The 16,100-nt window shown below is 32.9% G+C and overlaps 1 protein-coding gene and 1 long non-coding RNA gene across 3 annotated transcripts in view; both read right to left on the bottom strand.

The window, feature by feature from the left end:
- The window catches only part of LOC134728082 (uncharacterized), a 30,470-nt gene that overhangs the window by 8,377 nt on the left and 5,993 nt on the right, over window positions 1–16,100 (bottom strand). Inside the window, exons 4-10 of one of the 2 annotated variants that reach the window (XM_063592481.1) lie at window positions 12,482–12,655; window positions 10,088–10,642; window positions 8,421–8,957; window positions 3,642–3,745; window positions 2,933–3,038; window positions 2,265–2,366; window positions 473–532 (exon numbers count right to left, since the gene is read on the bottom strand). In XM_063592481.1, coding sequence (XP_063448551.1) covers window positions 473–532; window positions 2,265–2,366; window positions 2,933–3,038; window positions 3,642–3,745; window positions 8,421–8,957; window positions 10,088–10,642; window positions 12,482–12,655 — 1,638 coding nt within the window. The remainder of the gene's footprint in view (window positions 1–472; window positions 533–2,264; window positions 2,367–2,932; window positions 3,039–3,641; window positions 3,746–8,420; window positions 8,958–10,087; window positions 10,643–12,481; window positions 12,656–16,100) is intronic. The other variant, XM_063592482.1, reaches the window with a different exon arrangement.
- LOC134728084 (uncharacterized) lies at window positions 6,179–8,142 on the bottom strand. Its single transcript, XR_010108763.1, has 2 exons — window positions 7,282–8,142; window positions 6,179–6,600 (listed from the first exon to the last, which is right to left on the bottom strand). It is a non-coding gene; the product is annotated as an uncharacterized LOC134728084 (long non-coding RNA).

The raw sequence follows: 16,100 nt of genomic DNA, 5'->3' as shown, positions 1-16,100 counted from the left end.
TTTTACATTCCATTCACATTTAAATCAGATAAAACATATTTTATAAGCTTTGTGACATGATTGCTTCCCTATAAATATATGTGGTAGATACTAAGTCAACCATCAGTGGTTGAGCTCAGGAAGTACTTCTTTAGCTAAGTCAGTTAACACATAGGTCCAAGGTTCAATTCCTGGTGGAGACAAACAATTTTGAAAAGAAGTTCTCTGCTTACAGCTTAAACAAATTTTCACAGACATTTTGTTATTTTCCAGAAGATCTATTTAAACTAATCATTCTGAAACACTAATTGCCATTTAAGATGCATTTATGGGGTAAAACAACTTACAGTATTCTCATCTCATGAAATAAACAACAACTGACCGTATTTTCATCTCGTACAGGTGTGGTACTCCTTTGTCCAGTGCCCCCTCCCCTAACATCTGTAGTGCCCCTCCCCTATAGACCTCTACACTATGAGATAAAACAACTTACTGTATTTTCATCTCGTACAGGTGTGGTACTCCTTTGTTCTGTTGTGTACATCTTTTTTGCCTACAAAGTAAATGTAAATATTACATCAAATTAGATTGAAGTTGATAAATGCCAATTTATAAACATGGCTCTAGTTTACTGCAATGTTAAGCACCCATACGTGACATATAAATAAAAAATTGCAAATCAGAGTAATGATTTTAATTAGACTGAATATTGACATGTCTTAATAGGTTCATTAAACTGAATCAATATCATCATAGATGGCTGATACAGCACAGTTGACCGTATTACACATACAATTTATCTGTTTTTACCACAGAGTATATAATAAAAGTACTTATCTATAAAACCAATTGAACATAGTGTAACATACCTCTTCTAGAATTTGTCTACACACAGCTTGTACATGTTCAGGGCCTCCTGATAACCTACCTCTTCTAGAATTTGTCTACACACAGTTTGTACATGTTCAGGGCCTCCTGATAACCTACTACTTCTAGAATTTGTCTACACACAGCTTGTACATGTTCAGGGCCTCCTGTTACCCTACCTCTTCTAGAATTTGTCTACACACAGTTTGTACATGTTCAGGGCCTCCTGATAACCTACCTCTTCTAGAATTTGTCTACACACAGTTTGTACATGTTCAGGGCCTCCTGATAACCTACCTCTTCTAGAATTTGTCTACACACAGCTTGTACATGTTCAGGGCCTCCTGTTAACCTACCTCTTCTAGAATTTGTCTACACACAGTTTGTACATGTTCAGGGCCTCCTGTTAACCTACCTCTTCTAGAATTTGTCTACACACAGCTTGTACATGTTGAGGGCCTCCTGTTAACCTACCTCTTCTAGAATTTGTCTACACACAGCTTGTACATGTTCAGGGCCCCCTGAGAACCTACCTCTTCGAGAATCTGTCTACACACAGCTTGTACTCGTTCAGGGCCTCCTGTTAACCTACCTCTTCTAGAATTTGACTACACACAGCTTGTACATGTTCAGGGCCTCCTGTTAACCTACCTCTTCTAGAATTTGTCTACACACAGCTTGTACATGTTCAGGGCCTCCTGTTAACCTACCTCTTCTAGAATTTGTCTACACACAGTTTGTACATGTTCAGGGCCTCCTGATAACCTACCTCTTCGAGAATCTGTCTACACACAGCTTGTACATGTTCAGGGCCTCCTGTTAACCTACCTCTTCTAGAATTTGTCTACACACAGCTTGTACATGTTCAGGGCCTCCTGTTAACCTACCTCTTCTAGAATTTGTCTACACACAGCTTGAACATGTTCAGGGCCTCCTGTTAACCTACCTCTTCTAGAATTTGTCTACACACAGCTTGTACATGTTCAGGGCCTCCTGTTAACCTACCTCTTCTAGAATTTGTCTACACACAGCTTGAACATGTTCAGGGCCTCCTGTTAACCTACCTCTTCTAGAATTTGTCTACACACAGCTTGTACATGTTCAGGGCCTCCTGTTAACCTACCTCTTCTAGAATTTGTCTACACACAGCTTGAACATGTTCAGGGCCTCCTGTTAACCTACCTCTTCTAGAATTTGTCTACACACAGCTTGTACATGTTCAGGGCCTCCTGTTAACCTACCTCTTCTAGAATTTGTCTACACACAGCTTGTACATGTTCAGGGCCTCCTGTTAACCTACCTCTTCTAGAATTTGTCTACACACAGCTTGTACATGTTCAGGGCCTCCTGTTAACCTACCTCTTCTAGAATTTGTCTACACACAGCTGGTACATGTTCAGGGCCTCCTGTTAACCTACCTCTTCTAGAATTTGTCTACACACAGCTTGTACGTGTTCATCTGTTACTGAATTCTCACCATTATTGCTTTTTATATTCTCTATTCCAGGCTTGAAAAACTTCTATATAAAGAACAAGTCATGTTTTTTTAAAATGCAGTAGAGTTTTTTAATTTTGTTTTTCTTGTAAAAGAACCTCAGTCTCTGCTAATTGTTTAAGGCCGTACAGTGACCTAAAGTTGTTAATTTCTGTGTCATTTGGTCTCTTGTGGAGAGTTGTCTCATTGGCAATCATACCACATCTTCTTTTTTATATTCAGATTATAAAGTCAAGTTAAAAACAGTCAAGCTTTATAAGTTTTAATTTCTTTCAAAAATAACCACTGTATGTTTTGGTGACGATAATATTCTAACCACTATTTGTCTTTGTGAAAACTACTTGCTATCTCCAAATTTATGTACTGTTTGACATTGTTATAATGTAGTTGCAAAAGTACAGTTTAACTATATGGTAATGTAATTAGATCTAAGAACTGATTAAATATATATTTGACAATGTAATTACATGTAAGGTTCGTTTGAATATGTGGAATTGCTTGACTTTGAAATGTAATTACATATAAGTACTGTTTGACTGTGTGGTTATATAATCACATTCAAGTTTGTTAGTCAATTGCAAATGTACTTACATCTAAATATTCTTTGACTATGACATCAATTTCTTTGTTTATAAATTTCTGTAGATTCTGTCTTAGTAAGTCCAGTGTTTTAGCTGTACTTGTAATCAGACCAGCCCTGCAACCATCAATCATTCATGTTTTAACATTTCATTAAAATCAAATTGTTTGAGAAATTGTAAGAGTTGATCAACATTCAAATTATTTTTTTTTCTCAATCTTTAGTTTTATTCATATATCATATATAAGAAGTTACTTTGAGGAAATTCTGATCCTTAGTATTATTCAACTTGTTGCTTGATTTGGCTTTTTTTTTAAATTTATTATGAGTCACCAATGAGTCATTTGTAAACAAAACACATGTCTGGCATACAAATTAGCCTGGTATCGTAAGGGATTTAATTTTTGTTAATATTAGCCTCTCAAAAAATTTAACTTTTTCTTGCTATGAAACAAGTTAAATGAAAATAATTTGCTTAAACATATTATGCATAGAAAACAGGACCAAACTTACAACCCTTTTCCTCCCTACATTACATAAGGAGTAAAAATGTCATTTCATGAAGACCAAAATCAGCACTTATCATTTCAACAAGCTATACATTTTAAAAAATGAAACAAATATAAAATCATTTGCAAATTTATATCAGCCAATTAAAGTAGTAAACTCTGGTTCAATGTTAACTTCAGTCAGAGATATGTTGCTTTTTGTATTACTTACTTGGCTCTATGAACTGCCATGCTGTGAGCTCTATATGTAGATCTGTACATAGAGTTTGTTGGAAGATTTGATAAGTTTTGTAACCTCATATTGAAGGGGTTTCTCTGAAATATAAAAACATATCAGAAGTGAACTTCTATACGCTATGTATACAATGTTTGAGTATCATGCAAAGCCAAATGAATTATGTTTATAATTTAATACGAAGAAATCCTGTCACATTATAATTATCAAAGAATGTCCACCAATTAACACACTTGACATGCCTCAATGTCTAACCTGTTCAACTGAACCTTGTGGAATACAACATAAATAGAAATAATCAAAGCGCGAAAGCGCTGTAAAGGCAGTTAATTACAGGTTGTGTGTATTTCTAGTCCAGTTATATCATTATCTTCCATAGAACAGAGGTGGTTTGTAGAATTTAAGATTTAGAGTTCTTTTGTACCTTAGTTCACCTTTACATGTATCTATAGTCTACTGTTTACAGTATATTTTCTGTGCCTCGCCATGAAATGCATTTTAAGCCATGGCCTTGTCAGTTTGCTTTAAATTTATGAGTTTGACTGTCCCTTTGGTGTCTTTCGTCCCTCTTCTTTAGACATATAAGAACTTTTCCTTTTCAATATAAATAGACTATTTTTAATTATTGATTGTATACGCATATTCTATGACTCCCATAAAAAAATAGTTCACAAAGATTGACTAGTCTCTGTACTGTGTGTATAGCAAGAACATCAAGTAACATAATGGTAAATGTACATAGTAACATGTCAACTTTTTTGATGACCATACCTGCCAACTGTCAGTATTTGCAGAGTATTTCCCCCATCGAGCTCGAGGCTCCCAAATGGAAATTTTGTAAGAGCAATTTTGTCGACTATTTAAAGAAAACAATTAATTCAACAATGGCTATAAGCTTGTTAATGCAAGAAGAAGCCAAAAACCACATTAGAATATATTTGAAGGGAATCCATGACAATCGCCCCATTAGCAAATAGCCCCACTTTTTCACTAACTCGCCCCACTTTAAAAAAAAACCTGCCCCAACCTGGATTACCAAATCGCCCCACTTGTGAACTGTGTTAAATCCCGTTAATATTACTCCTGCCAACTCGCCCCACCTAATAGAAAACAATAATATCTAGATAAATATATTATTAACCAGGAAGAATTTAGTAATGCCAACCCGCCCCACTTATGTAAAAAGATGTTATCCCATTGTATATAAGTTAAATTCTGTTAATATAACTCTTGCCAACTGGTCCCACCTAATGGAAATCGGTGAAATCTAGATAAATAAATTATTAACCAGGATGAATTTAGTAATGCCAACTCGCCCCACGTATGGAAAAAGATGTTATCCCATTGAATATAAGTTCAATTCCTTATATTGCATTATGATACAATTAACAGGTTTCTTTTCAATTGTTATGCAAATAACTAAGCTTCAAAACTTACATTTATTCTTCAGTATATATCAATAATAGTAATTAAATTAATTTTCGGTTTGTTTGTATTCTGTGTAGATTAGTTTTCATTAAAGTGGTGCGAGTTTTTATTTTTAATTATATAATCTTTTTAATCTAAAAAATTACCGTTTTTTTATAAGTAGGGCGAGTTGGCAGGAGTAATATTAAACAGGGTTCTCGCTAAGGCGAGTCCATGAGTCCTGGACTCAACAAAATCTGTCTGGACTCACCATTTTCAAAACTGGTGAGTCCACAAATACATCAATATTGAAATATTTTGTATAAACTGAACACAGTTACCATGACTCACCGTGGCCAAAAATGACGAGTCCCTGGACTCGCCTTAAAAATCCTTAGTGAGAACCCTGATTTAAAATGATTTAACCAATTTCACATGTGGGGCGAGTTGGCAGGAGTAATATTAAACATGATTTAACCAATTTCACATGTGGGGTGATTTGATAAATCAGTTTGTGGTGTTTTTTTAAAAAGTGGGCAGATTAGCCAGTGGGGCGACTTGTCCTGCTTCCATTTGAAGGCCCCCTTGAAGGTTTTGTATGACTATATGAACCATCTTTCACGTAAAACCCCCATGTGCATTTTGAAAAGTTGGCAGATATGTTTCTTACTCCAGACAAAATCTACCGGTATGAATGAAAAAGAAGTTTTCAATTAAGGCTCTGTGGCCATAACAGCTGTCTCATTAGCATTTTAACCACTTCCCATATTTGCAATTAAAACAATAGAAGAAAATTATTCAACGCAAAAACAAAACTTACTTGTAAATATGAAATTCTCTTTACGGTATGAGTTTTTCTCCTTGTTTGAGATTGTACAGTAGTACCTGTAACTGCTTATACCTATTTCTTATTCACTTTTGCTTGATAAACTCACTAAATATCATATACATTGTACCACATCTCCTTATTTTTATATGCATTCCAATAACATGAACAATTGTAATTCAATTCTATATACCAAAGCAAAATGAACTGCACCACTTTCATTCACTAGTATGCATCTTTTGGCTAAAAACAAGACTTTGTTCTTAGATGACACAATTAATATAATATATATTTATTGATAAAAAAATAAAATTTAGTATACAACTCTTTAACGGTATAAAAAAAAGCACAGCTGTGTCATAAATTGTGAAATTTGTGCTGAAAACATAGACATTGATGGTATTTGAGTAATTCCATATGTGAAGCTCAACATTAGCTCGTCAGTTGGTGGTGGACAGTTATAGTTCCTTTCTGCAGGCTAGGATGAATGACTTTTCAGGAAAACCAATTTCACAAATCAAAACTTTCCTCTAGCATGTCTAGATTTCTCCTACAATATTCATCCAGTTTAGTTCTTTTGTTTTAATTGGACACCGTCCTGATTTTTAATTTTGCAAACCATTCAGTCTCTTGCTTGCAAATGGTGCATGAAAATAGGATGGGTATGGCAGTAGACAAGTCTCTTTAAAGTGGGTTTGTGCCCTGAAAAAAAGTTTTTTCATTGAAACTTGTGCAACACATATACCTAAATATCTATATAACATAGAAGAGAGCATCATTCGTGTCAATGTTTTGTTCCTGTTTACATTGTCATTGATATTTTTTCAGAAAGCCTGAGGCATAGCTCATGAATTCCTGTCATTAGACATTACATCCTAAATTAACATAATTACTGCTAGAATGATTATCAGTATGATAAACGTACACTATCATTGTACAGCCCAAGTCTTCAGTATATATAATTGTTGCATTCATTCACTCCTGTGTTCAGTCGTTCAAAAATTTCTAAACATCAACAAATGAACTTTAATAACAACAAGAAAACACTAGAAAAGATACGTACATACAACCCGTGTTTAAGTGTATTTGAAAGAGAAATAAATCTGGTTAAACGATGTAAAAAGGAGAAATATGTCTGGTTAAACGATGTATAAAGGAGGAAAAATTGTAGATATTGCATTACGATATGTTCTACCTAATAGCACGTGGATATGTTTACATATTTAGACTTGACCCAGTATGACCCGTACCTTGTAGGTCACCGCCGTCGTTTTAACACTTGCAATTGACTACAGTCGTGTATAAGCTAGACAATAAAAAGCTTAAGCCTGTACTATTTGTGTGAAGTAAATGTGTTTGTTCTGTACATTTAAATTGTTTTACCTGATAGCAAGAACGTATATCTATCCGTTTCCTTCTCAATTCACTTTGTCAAATTCTTCGAGCTTCTTCAAAACATACGTATTACTGCGCCCGGAAGTGAAAAAAATATGAGAAATCCTCGTAAAATAATGCTATTTTCAATTTTGTGGAATCAATTTTGTTATATTAATTATACAAAGATAAAAAAAATTTACGATTAATTATGAATTTGCATATCATTATACGGAACGTTTATGGACTATTTTTTAAGTCGGTCATTTTGGCGGTAAATCATGTACACATACACACGTAGATTGGCTGGTACCCGATTGTAATGTTACACATCAAATATATCAAATAGCTAATACCCGGAACGTAGTACCGGGAACCAGGATAATACGTAGATAACATACATAACTAATACCGAAATTGAAAACGCTTTACGGTTTCTCGTTCATAAACCGAATTCCGCTTTGAATTATAGAAGATGCAATATTAATCATGTTCAGTCGACTTTTCATTGTTATATCAACGTCTGAACTAATTAAAGAATCTTTAGATGTCAGATAACACTTGAAATTGACCCGACCTCTTTCCACACGGAATATACAAATAATGATAGTTTGTAGTCAGGTTGACTGCTTATAATGCAAAATACACACTTATAACAAGTTCTATAAAACGAACAATACACACTGATCGTTTCTTTAGTCCCCAATGTAAATGAAAGAAACAAAAACCATATCATACCATAAAAAGAAGAGGAGAAATTCGAACATTTCCGGATCTATTTCTGGCCAAAAGACCCCCAGCATGGATTGCGTATGAAAAGATGAACTTCATGACTTAAAAGTCAGGCCTTAAAGCACTGCCTTTAAAAACCAAAAGGCGCAACACAAATCTGAAAGAATTGTCTTGTTGTAACTGCTCCGCAACTGGAGATCAAATTATTATATCAGGTATTTAATTACCCATTATTGACAAATGAACCAATAAAAGTGGGGAGTTTTACACTTAATTTTCTTAAAAACAAACCATTTCAAGGTTTGGAAACTGACATGATACGTTTGAATATGTCATTCAATTTATTCTCCCTAGAACTCACAGTAAAATCAAATGTCTATAAATGTGATGTTCCTGAGCATAATAAGTTTACTTACCATTTTGACCATTTCCACTTTGACAGGACTGGCTTGTTTTTGAAGTGACGGAACAGGATCTAAGTGTGGCATCTCAATGTCAGACAACTTCCTCTTCTGTTCAATAACAGGCGGCACAGGGGAGATAACTTCATATCTTGGCTGACTTTTAGGTTGTGAGATCACGGATGGTTTGGTGGGAAACGTGAAAGGATTTATCATTCCTTGGGATGTTTTATTTATTTCTGTTGCCATGGTTTCACCAAAAGGGTGTGATTGTATTTGTGAGAATGGTAAATGAGTAAGGTTATCAGCGTGTGTCGTCAGATTAACGCCATGTGTAGCTGGATTACCGACATGTGTAGCTAGATTACCGACATGTGTAGTTGGATTACCAGCATGTGAAGTAAGACTGGTCATATGACTGGCAGAGAATGTTTGAATACTTCCATCTGTTGACCTTGGTATGGGAATTTTAACAAGTTCCACCACAGGTTGTCTAATTGGTCCAGCATTCTCAGGTATATGTATATTCTGTAGTGTATTTCTAGCTTGTGCCTGAGGAAATATATATTAACATTTATTATTCACCAAACAGAGTTTTTATATTCATAGAGTATTTTTGGCTTTAATTGATTCTGAGGAAAGAAATATTAACATATATCATTCCCTAAACACATGAAGCAAAGTGTGTATATATTCTGTAATGTATTTTGACATGTCCCTAAGGAAATAGATATATTTTACATTTATTATTCCACAAAGTGTGTATATTCTGTAGGGTATTTCTGGCTTGTGCCTGAAAGTATCTCTGGCTTGTTGGTGAGGAAATAGATATTAATTAATATCAATTATACGCCAAATACCCTTATAGTCCCCGGTTTAATTCTCCAAAATTGAACCTTCTAGACAGGGTGCAGACTATAGAGTACAATAAGTAAGAAATAAGTGAAAAAGTTCAATTTCAAGGGCAAGGTGGTTTGTTTACGTTCCACCAGCTTTGTTTTTGATATTGTAGAGGGCGCTCTTATCATTTTTCAAACTAATAATTTTAACTCATCCATATCAATAGGTTTGTATTATCTTAAAACCCTTCAAACATTAATGTGATAGATATATTTAACACTGTTTTACATAAGGATGGAATTGTTTTACTTCCAAAGTAGTATTTTAGTGATATCTATCATGTACGGTTTTCGACGCTCATCTTTTTTTTTCTTCTTTTACACGTGCTATTCAAACTTCCAGTTTCATAAAACACAAGTTTCTAAATTGTTTTTTTTGTGATTTTAATTTATTTTAATAATCATGAAGCATTCTAGGATCATTTACAAGCAGTTTCAGCTTCTGTTTGATGATGGAAAACAGGTTTTTCCAAGAAAATACTGCAAAAGACCAAACACGATTTGAAATTACTGGAATTTCATTAGACCTTTTCTAACAGTTACAAAGTTTTTTTTACCTGAAGGGGGCGTGGACTATGCACAAGTGCAAACTATTCAAGGCTGAATATGGTTAGGTTGTTGTTGAGGTTTCTCTGAACGAAGAATGTGTGTAAGAGTGTCCATGTTGATGTTGTTTTGTACTCACCTGAGCAAAGTCTTTATGTCGATTTTGAGGTTTGGGTAAGGAATACGTCTTGATGTTGTCCCTGCTGATGTCATGACCTGTGGATGTATTGTACTTACCTGAGCAAAGTCTTTATGTCGATGTTGAGGTTTGGGTGAAGGGATACGTCTTGTTGTTGTCCCTGCTGATGTCATGACCTGTGGCTGAAGCAGGGCTGTAGTCATCTGAGCTGTTTGTGGTAAAGAGGACGGATGAACTATAGAGGGAGTGGTAGAATGATACATCTGTCCTCCAGTCTGTCGTGGTGCACCACCTGGGGGAGACATTTGCTGCTGCATACCACCAGAGGGAGACATTTGTCTTATCATACCACCAGATGGCACCATCTGTCTAGGTACTAAACCTGGGGGTGATACTAGTCTTGGTCCTGAAGGTGACACTTTAACAAACTGTGACATTTGATGATGGTCACCATGTGTATCTACCATTAAACCATGTGGTTGAAATACAGAACCAGGATTAGGTTGTCTTCCCTTGGCTTGATGATCACCATGTGTATCTACCATTAAACCATGTGTAACAGTACCAGGTTGTCTGCTCTTGGCTTGATTAGCTAACATAGTACTAATGAACTGTTTAGATGACCTCTCTGGTTTATGTATCACCTCTTTAGTCTGAAACAAAAAATATTGAGTTATAATTGTTAAAAGCAAGTTTAACTGTTGCTGTTTATAGTTATATTAAATGTTACAGCTATAGTTTGTTATTATTCATGCATTAGTACATACAAAGAAGTGCAAATGATAGCTTTAAACATACACACACACACACATATCCATCAATTGTCAGGTTGTCATATATAGAATCATCTGTACAAATCTAGTGTTCTGTGTTTTGATGTCAGGTGTTCGTCTTGCTTTAGTTTGGTCAGTGTTCTTATCGTTCTTTTGTGAAAATTGAAAATTACCATCTTTCAGTCACAGGAAACAACAAATCTAACTGTAATAAGATTTCATTAAAATGTTTTCTAGTTATTGACACTGTTTAGAAGCCATCTGTCATACATCCTCAAATCAATAACCAGTTTTTTTCTTTGAAAATCATGTGAAAAATGAAAAATAATGGTAAAATATGTTATTCAAGGGCAATAACTCCTGTAAGAAGTTGTTTGTCAGTTTTGACATCACTGAACATTTGGTAGAGCTCTCAACATCCCAAAAACATTGTTGCCCTTGTCATAATTTATGCGTTTATTGCAGTTTTTAAAATAAAAGGCAAATCTTGCATTTTACATGTGTTTACACCTATGTTTTATTTTTTGCCATGTTGGTGATCTTGGCTTGGAAGGTGGGGGACATCAGATTTTTCTTCTACGTAGAAATGTCTATGTGAGTAATAAAGTTCACCTGTTTTTAGTGTATAGCATTATGGTGTAGAAAGAGTGGTCAATACCTTACCTGTGATAAGGCAAAATCAAAATCCATGCAATACAGAATAATTAATATAAAACTTGTAAAAACATTGTGAATAAGGTAACAAAAGATATATTTTGTGGGTGTCTAGCAAATTACGAACAAATTATAAATATATTTCAGCAGGATCAAAAGCATCCATAACCATAACCACTCATGCTATAGGAAGACCTAAATAGTCACAGAGAAAGGAATGCTATAGGAAAGCAACTGTCTCTTCACAGCTTAACTTATAGACCATGCACAAGCAGTTCACATATTCTAATTTAATACATAAATTAATAAAAGAACCTGCTAGAACTTTAAAAAAATATACTTAGATATACACATGCACATACCATGCTTACCTAAAAATATTCCCACAAGGGTTTAATGACAAAACAGATTTTGAGATATTAGTAGATTTTTACTTGAATTGAGATACACAATAATAGATTAATGACTTATATGTTGGTGTTTAACACTTCTATATATGATGACGAATAGTTGATTTTTATTGGTAAAGGAAGCCTGAGTGCCGTAAGGGAAACAAGATCTTTGCCACTCAAAAGGAAGTTTAAACTGTAGCACTGTGTGCCACTGAGAACAGGAACTGTTCACCCTTCAGAAGCATGTAAACTTATCCTTTTGATGGTGTTCCTGCTGTCAGATTTTTGTCTGTCTTTAGTTAAGTCAGTCTCTCTCTGACTTACATGTATGATGTCTGATTGCCTCCACGTAATTACTCTCTATTTCTTATCATATAAGAACAGATTTCATGGCATTTCAATACTGATTATACAGTATGGTTTTTTTCATTGTTGAAGGCCATACTGTTAGTCTGTTACCTATAATTGCTTATATCTATGTTTCATCTGAACTCTGGTTAATAGTTGTCTCATTGGCCATCATATCTAATCTCCATATTTTTATAGTAAAAAATATCATAAAAATGTGTAATACAGTGTATTAATATGAATCTGTTTCATCTTTGCATCAACTGAAAAATAAATCCCATGATCCCTAGCAGAAGCCAATACATAAGCTGTGGGATGCTCTGACCTGAAAATTGTAGTCTGTCCTAAGATAGGGTTCAGTCTGTGAAAGGGGCACTGCCCATTGATGGGGCTCTTTCTGTAAGTGGGGAACTGCCCTTGCATAGGGCTCATTCTGTGAATGGGGAACTGCCCTTGGATAGGGCTCAGGAAAACTGTATAAAGGTTGATAGCTGCTGAACTGAAAACAGAGTGATTATGATATATATATGATATGTGACATCTGTCCCACCTAATGACCATTACTATGGAAATTTGAGGATACATAGCTTTCATGCTTAAAAAAAACTGGTCTCATACATAATATCACCTACTCTCTGAACATACAGGAAAATTTTAAAAGAATAAGTGAAAACTCCATGCATTAATTTACATACATATATACTTATTATCTAGTGAAAGTTGATAGACTTGTAACATGTGTAATAAATGCATTTGTAGTCATGCACAGCAAGATCAAGTAAAAGTCAGATTTGTAATAAAACTTATTTCTTAATATAACTGGACAATGCAAACTCATAATAAGCAGACATGGGGTAATTGAAATATGTAATTGTAATTGACTGTAATTAATTACAATTTATCATGTAATTGAATGTAATGTGTAATTGAGCATTTTTTCAATTACATGTAATTGAATGTAATTAATTACATAGCCAAAATTGCCTGTAATTGACAATTACTTTTCAATTACAAGTCAATTACATTTGAAATTTTGGATCAAAAGATTAAATCTTGTGTTTTCTCAAAAAATTATTAAAAGCAATAATCTTAACAAATGTTGTAAGCTGACAAAGAAAAGCCTTCACAGTATACTTTCTGTATTAACACAACCATGGTAGATTCTTCATTTTGTATTGAATGATAAAAAAAATGTAGACACATGCCATAATTTTAAAAGAAACCACTAGGAAGTCACTGTCTTGACCTTAATTAGTAGATTTAGATAGATATTTTAAGACATTGATTTAACATAATTAACTTTATTCAAGGACTTAAATAACCAATAAATATAACCTCTGGCTATTTGTTTTATTACAAACTATATAATGACTGTTTTTATAACAGTTATGTTAAACAGATATAAGGCTAATTAGAGAGAGATAAATATACCCCTAGGGCCTATAGGTACATGTTTAAATTCTTGAAGGGATAATGCATATGACAAAATCTCACTTGCAAAATTTGTTCACTATATATATGAATGTTGAAAGAAAACATTTTATCAGATTTAAAAATGAGCTCCAAGAGTGTACCAGTAGAATTCGTAAGATGGATTAAGATACTATATAAAGATATAAAAAGTAAAATACAAGTCAATGGTCAGTTAACAGAAGAAATTTTAATTACAAGATCAGTTAGACAAGGCTGTCCTCTCTCTATGAATTTATATGCCTTGGCTATTGAAACACTGGCAAGCTCAATAAGAAGAAATAAAAACATAAAAGGCATTAACATTCCAAATCTAAAAGATCCAATAAAACTTTTCCAACATGCTGATGATTGTACAACAATAACAACAGATATTAAAGATTATTACTTATTTATGAAAGAATTTGAAAAATTTGGTAAAGCATCAGGAGCAAAGATAAATAAAAACAAAACAGAAATATTAAATATTTGTAATGCACCAGAAGAAGACGCTTGTTTAAAACTTTTAACAAAGGAGAGTGTAAAAACACTGGGCATTTGGTTTGGTAAATCGAGTCAAAGTAAAAGTTGGCTACCCATTATTCATAGTATAGAAAATACAGTAAAAAAGTGGGAAAATAGAAAGCTGAATTTTAAACATAAACTTATTGTTATAAATACCTATATCATTAGTAAAATCTTATTTGTTGCTAGAGTTGTGTCCCCTTTACCTGAATATATCACACAAATAAATAGATATATTTACACTTTCTTTTGGGGTAGGAGTAACTCGGAATATATAAATAGAAAGTCTCTATCACAAATGTATAATAGAGGTGGACAACAAATACCATATATAAATCTGAAAATAGATGCCATGCTTCTCCAAAGAGCAACTTGTTTTTTACAAGGAAATACATCTGTTTGGACATGTTTTATGATATATTACTTAGGTTACACATTAAGGGAGTTTAATGCAGAATTAGGAAATAATAAATATAAACATACTATGGTCTTACCAAGAGTTTATACAAAATTAAAAGCTCTCTTAATAAATCATAAGAATAAAATTGATCTACAAAGTATAAACCCCAAAAATATTTATAAGAAAATTCTTGAAATTGATAATCATAAACATAAAATTGAAATAAAGTTTAGCTATGTCGATTTTACAGATATATGGAGTAATATTAGGAATATCAAAAGCAATTACCAGCAAGATTTTATTTATAGAGTTGTGCATAATGCTCTTCCTACAAAAGATAACCAAAAAAGACGAAATAGTAACGTTTTTCCGATATGCTTTCTCTGTAACTCGGAAAATGAAACACTAAATCATTTACTGCTACATTGTAAAAAATTAAGACTATTCCGAAAATATATAAATGACTTCATTAGAATAGAAATAAATGATGAAACTTTTGTTTTAAATGAATTAAACTGTTTGTTATTTAACATACCACAGGAACTATTCCCATCTATGTATGCATTTGTTTATTCAATTTATCAAATTAGTTATGTAAACAATTCAGATGGTTTAATTCATACTCTTAACACAACATTTCATAGAAATAGAGATATATATTTAGATAAAAACAATATTACTTAGTAAAATATGATACTTATTGTTATAATTTGTGTGTACATGTATATGTTATATATTATTTTTTCCAATAAAATACTTTTAACGTTCGGAGCACAATGATGACAAAATTTTGGCCACATATACCTCTTCCACCAACATGAGAATGAAGGTTGAGGCCTGCATCCCAATATTATTATTTTTTTTTTTTTCTCTTTTTTTTCAAATTAATTGTTTTTAAATTATTGGTTAAATAAAGATTAGTTAACTCACTAGGCATCCGTTAATAAATAAAGCACAAACCCAGCTTCTTTCTATGCATATATGTTCATCACTCTTTAACAATTATTAATTATTAATATTATATTCTAATCATATTACTGTATTAGATAAAAGTTATAAGTCATATTGTAATTTTCGTGTTGAAATTGTCTTCCATACCCTTCAGTCTGAGTGCTTCTAGAAAAAAAAAAAAAAAAAAAAAAAAAAAAAAAAAAAAAAAAAAAAAAAAAAAAAAAAAAAAAAAAAAAAAAAAAGAGTGTACTGGAACATTTTACTGTTCCTGATGACTTCCAAAATGGAAATACTTTCAAAGGAAAATGTATGCATTGTGGCACCCTCATTAGTGGAAGTTATAAAGTTACATCCAACTTTGTTACACATATGAAGGTAATACTATATAAGAATTTAAAAAATTAATAAATTCATAATGCTTCTTTTTCATTTCTAACCAGATTTCATTTATCTTATATCCTCTAATAGCTTACATTTAAATTTGGAAAATATTTTGTTTATTAAATTAATTAGTTGTGATTAAAACTAAAGTTTATTTTTGTTTTAAGAAGTCAGATTTCTAAATCACTTATTTAAGATAAATAATTTGAATAAGCTGGGATAAAAATGAAAATCATTT

The sequence above is a fragment of the Mytilus trossulus genome, chromosome 8 (assembly GCF_036588685.1).
Source record: "Mytilus trossulus isolate FHL-02 chromosome 8, PNRI_Mtr1.1.1.hap1, whole genome shotgun sequence".
Classification (NCBI taxonomy): Eukaryota; Metazoa; Mollusca; class Bivalvia; order Mytilida; family Mytilidae; genus Mytilus; species Mytilus trossulus.
Note: the sequence above shows the minus strand (reverse complement) of the source record. Positions and strands in the feature narration are given on the sequence as shown.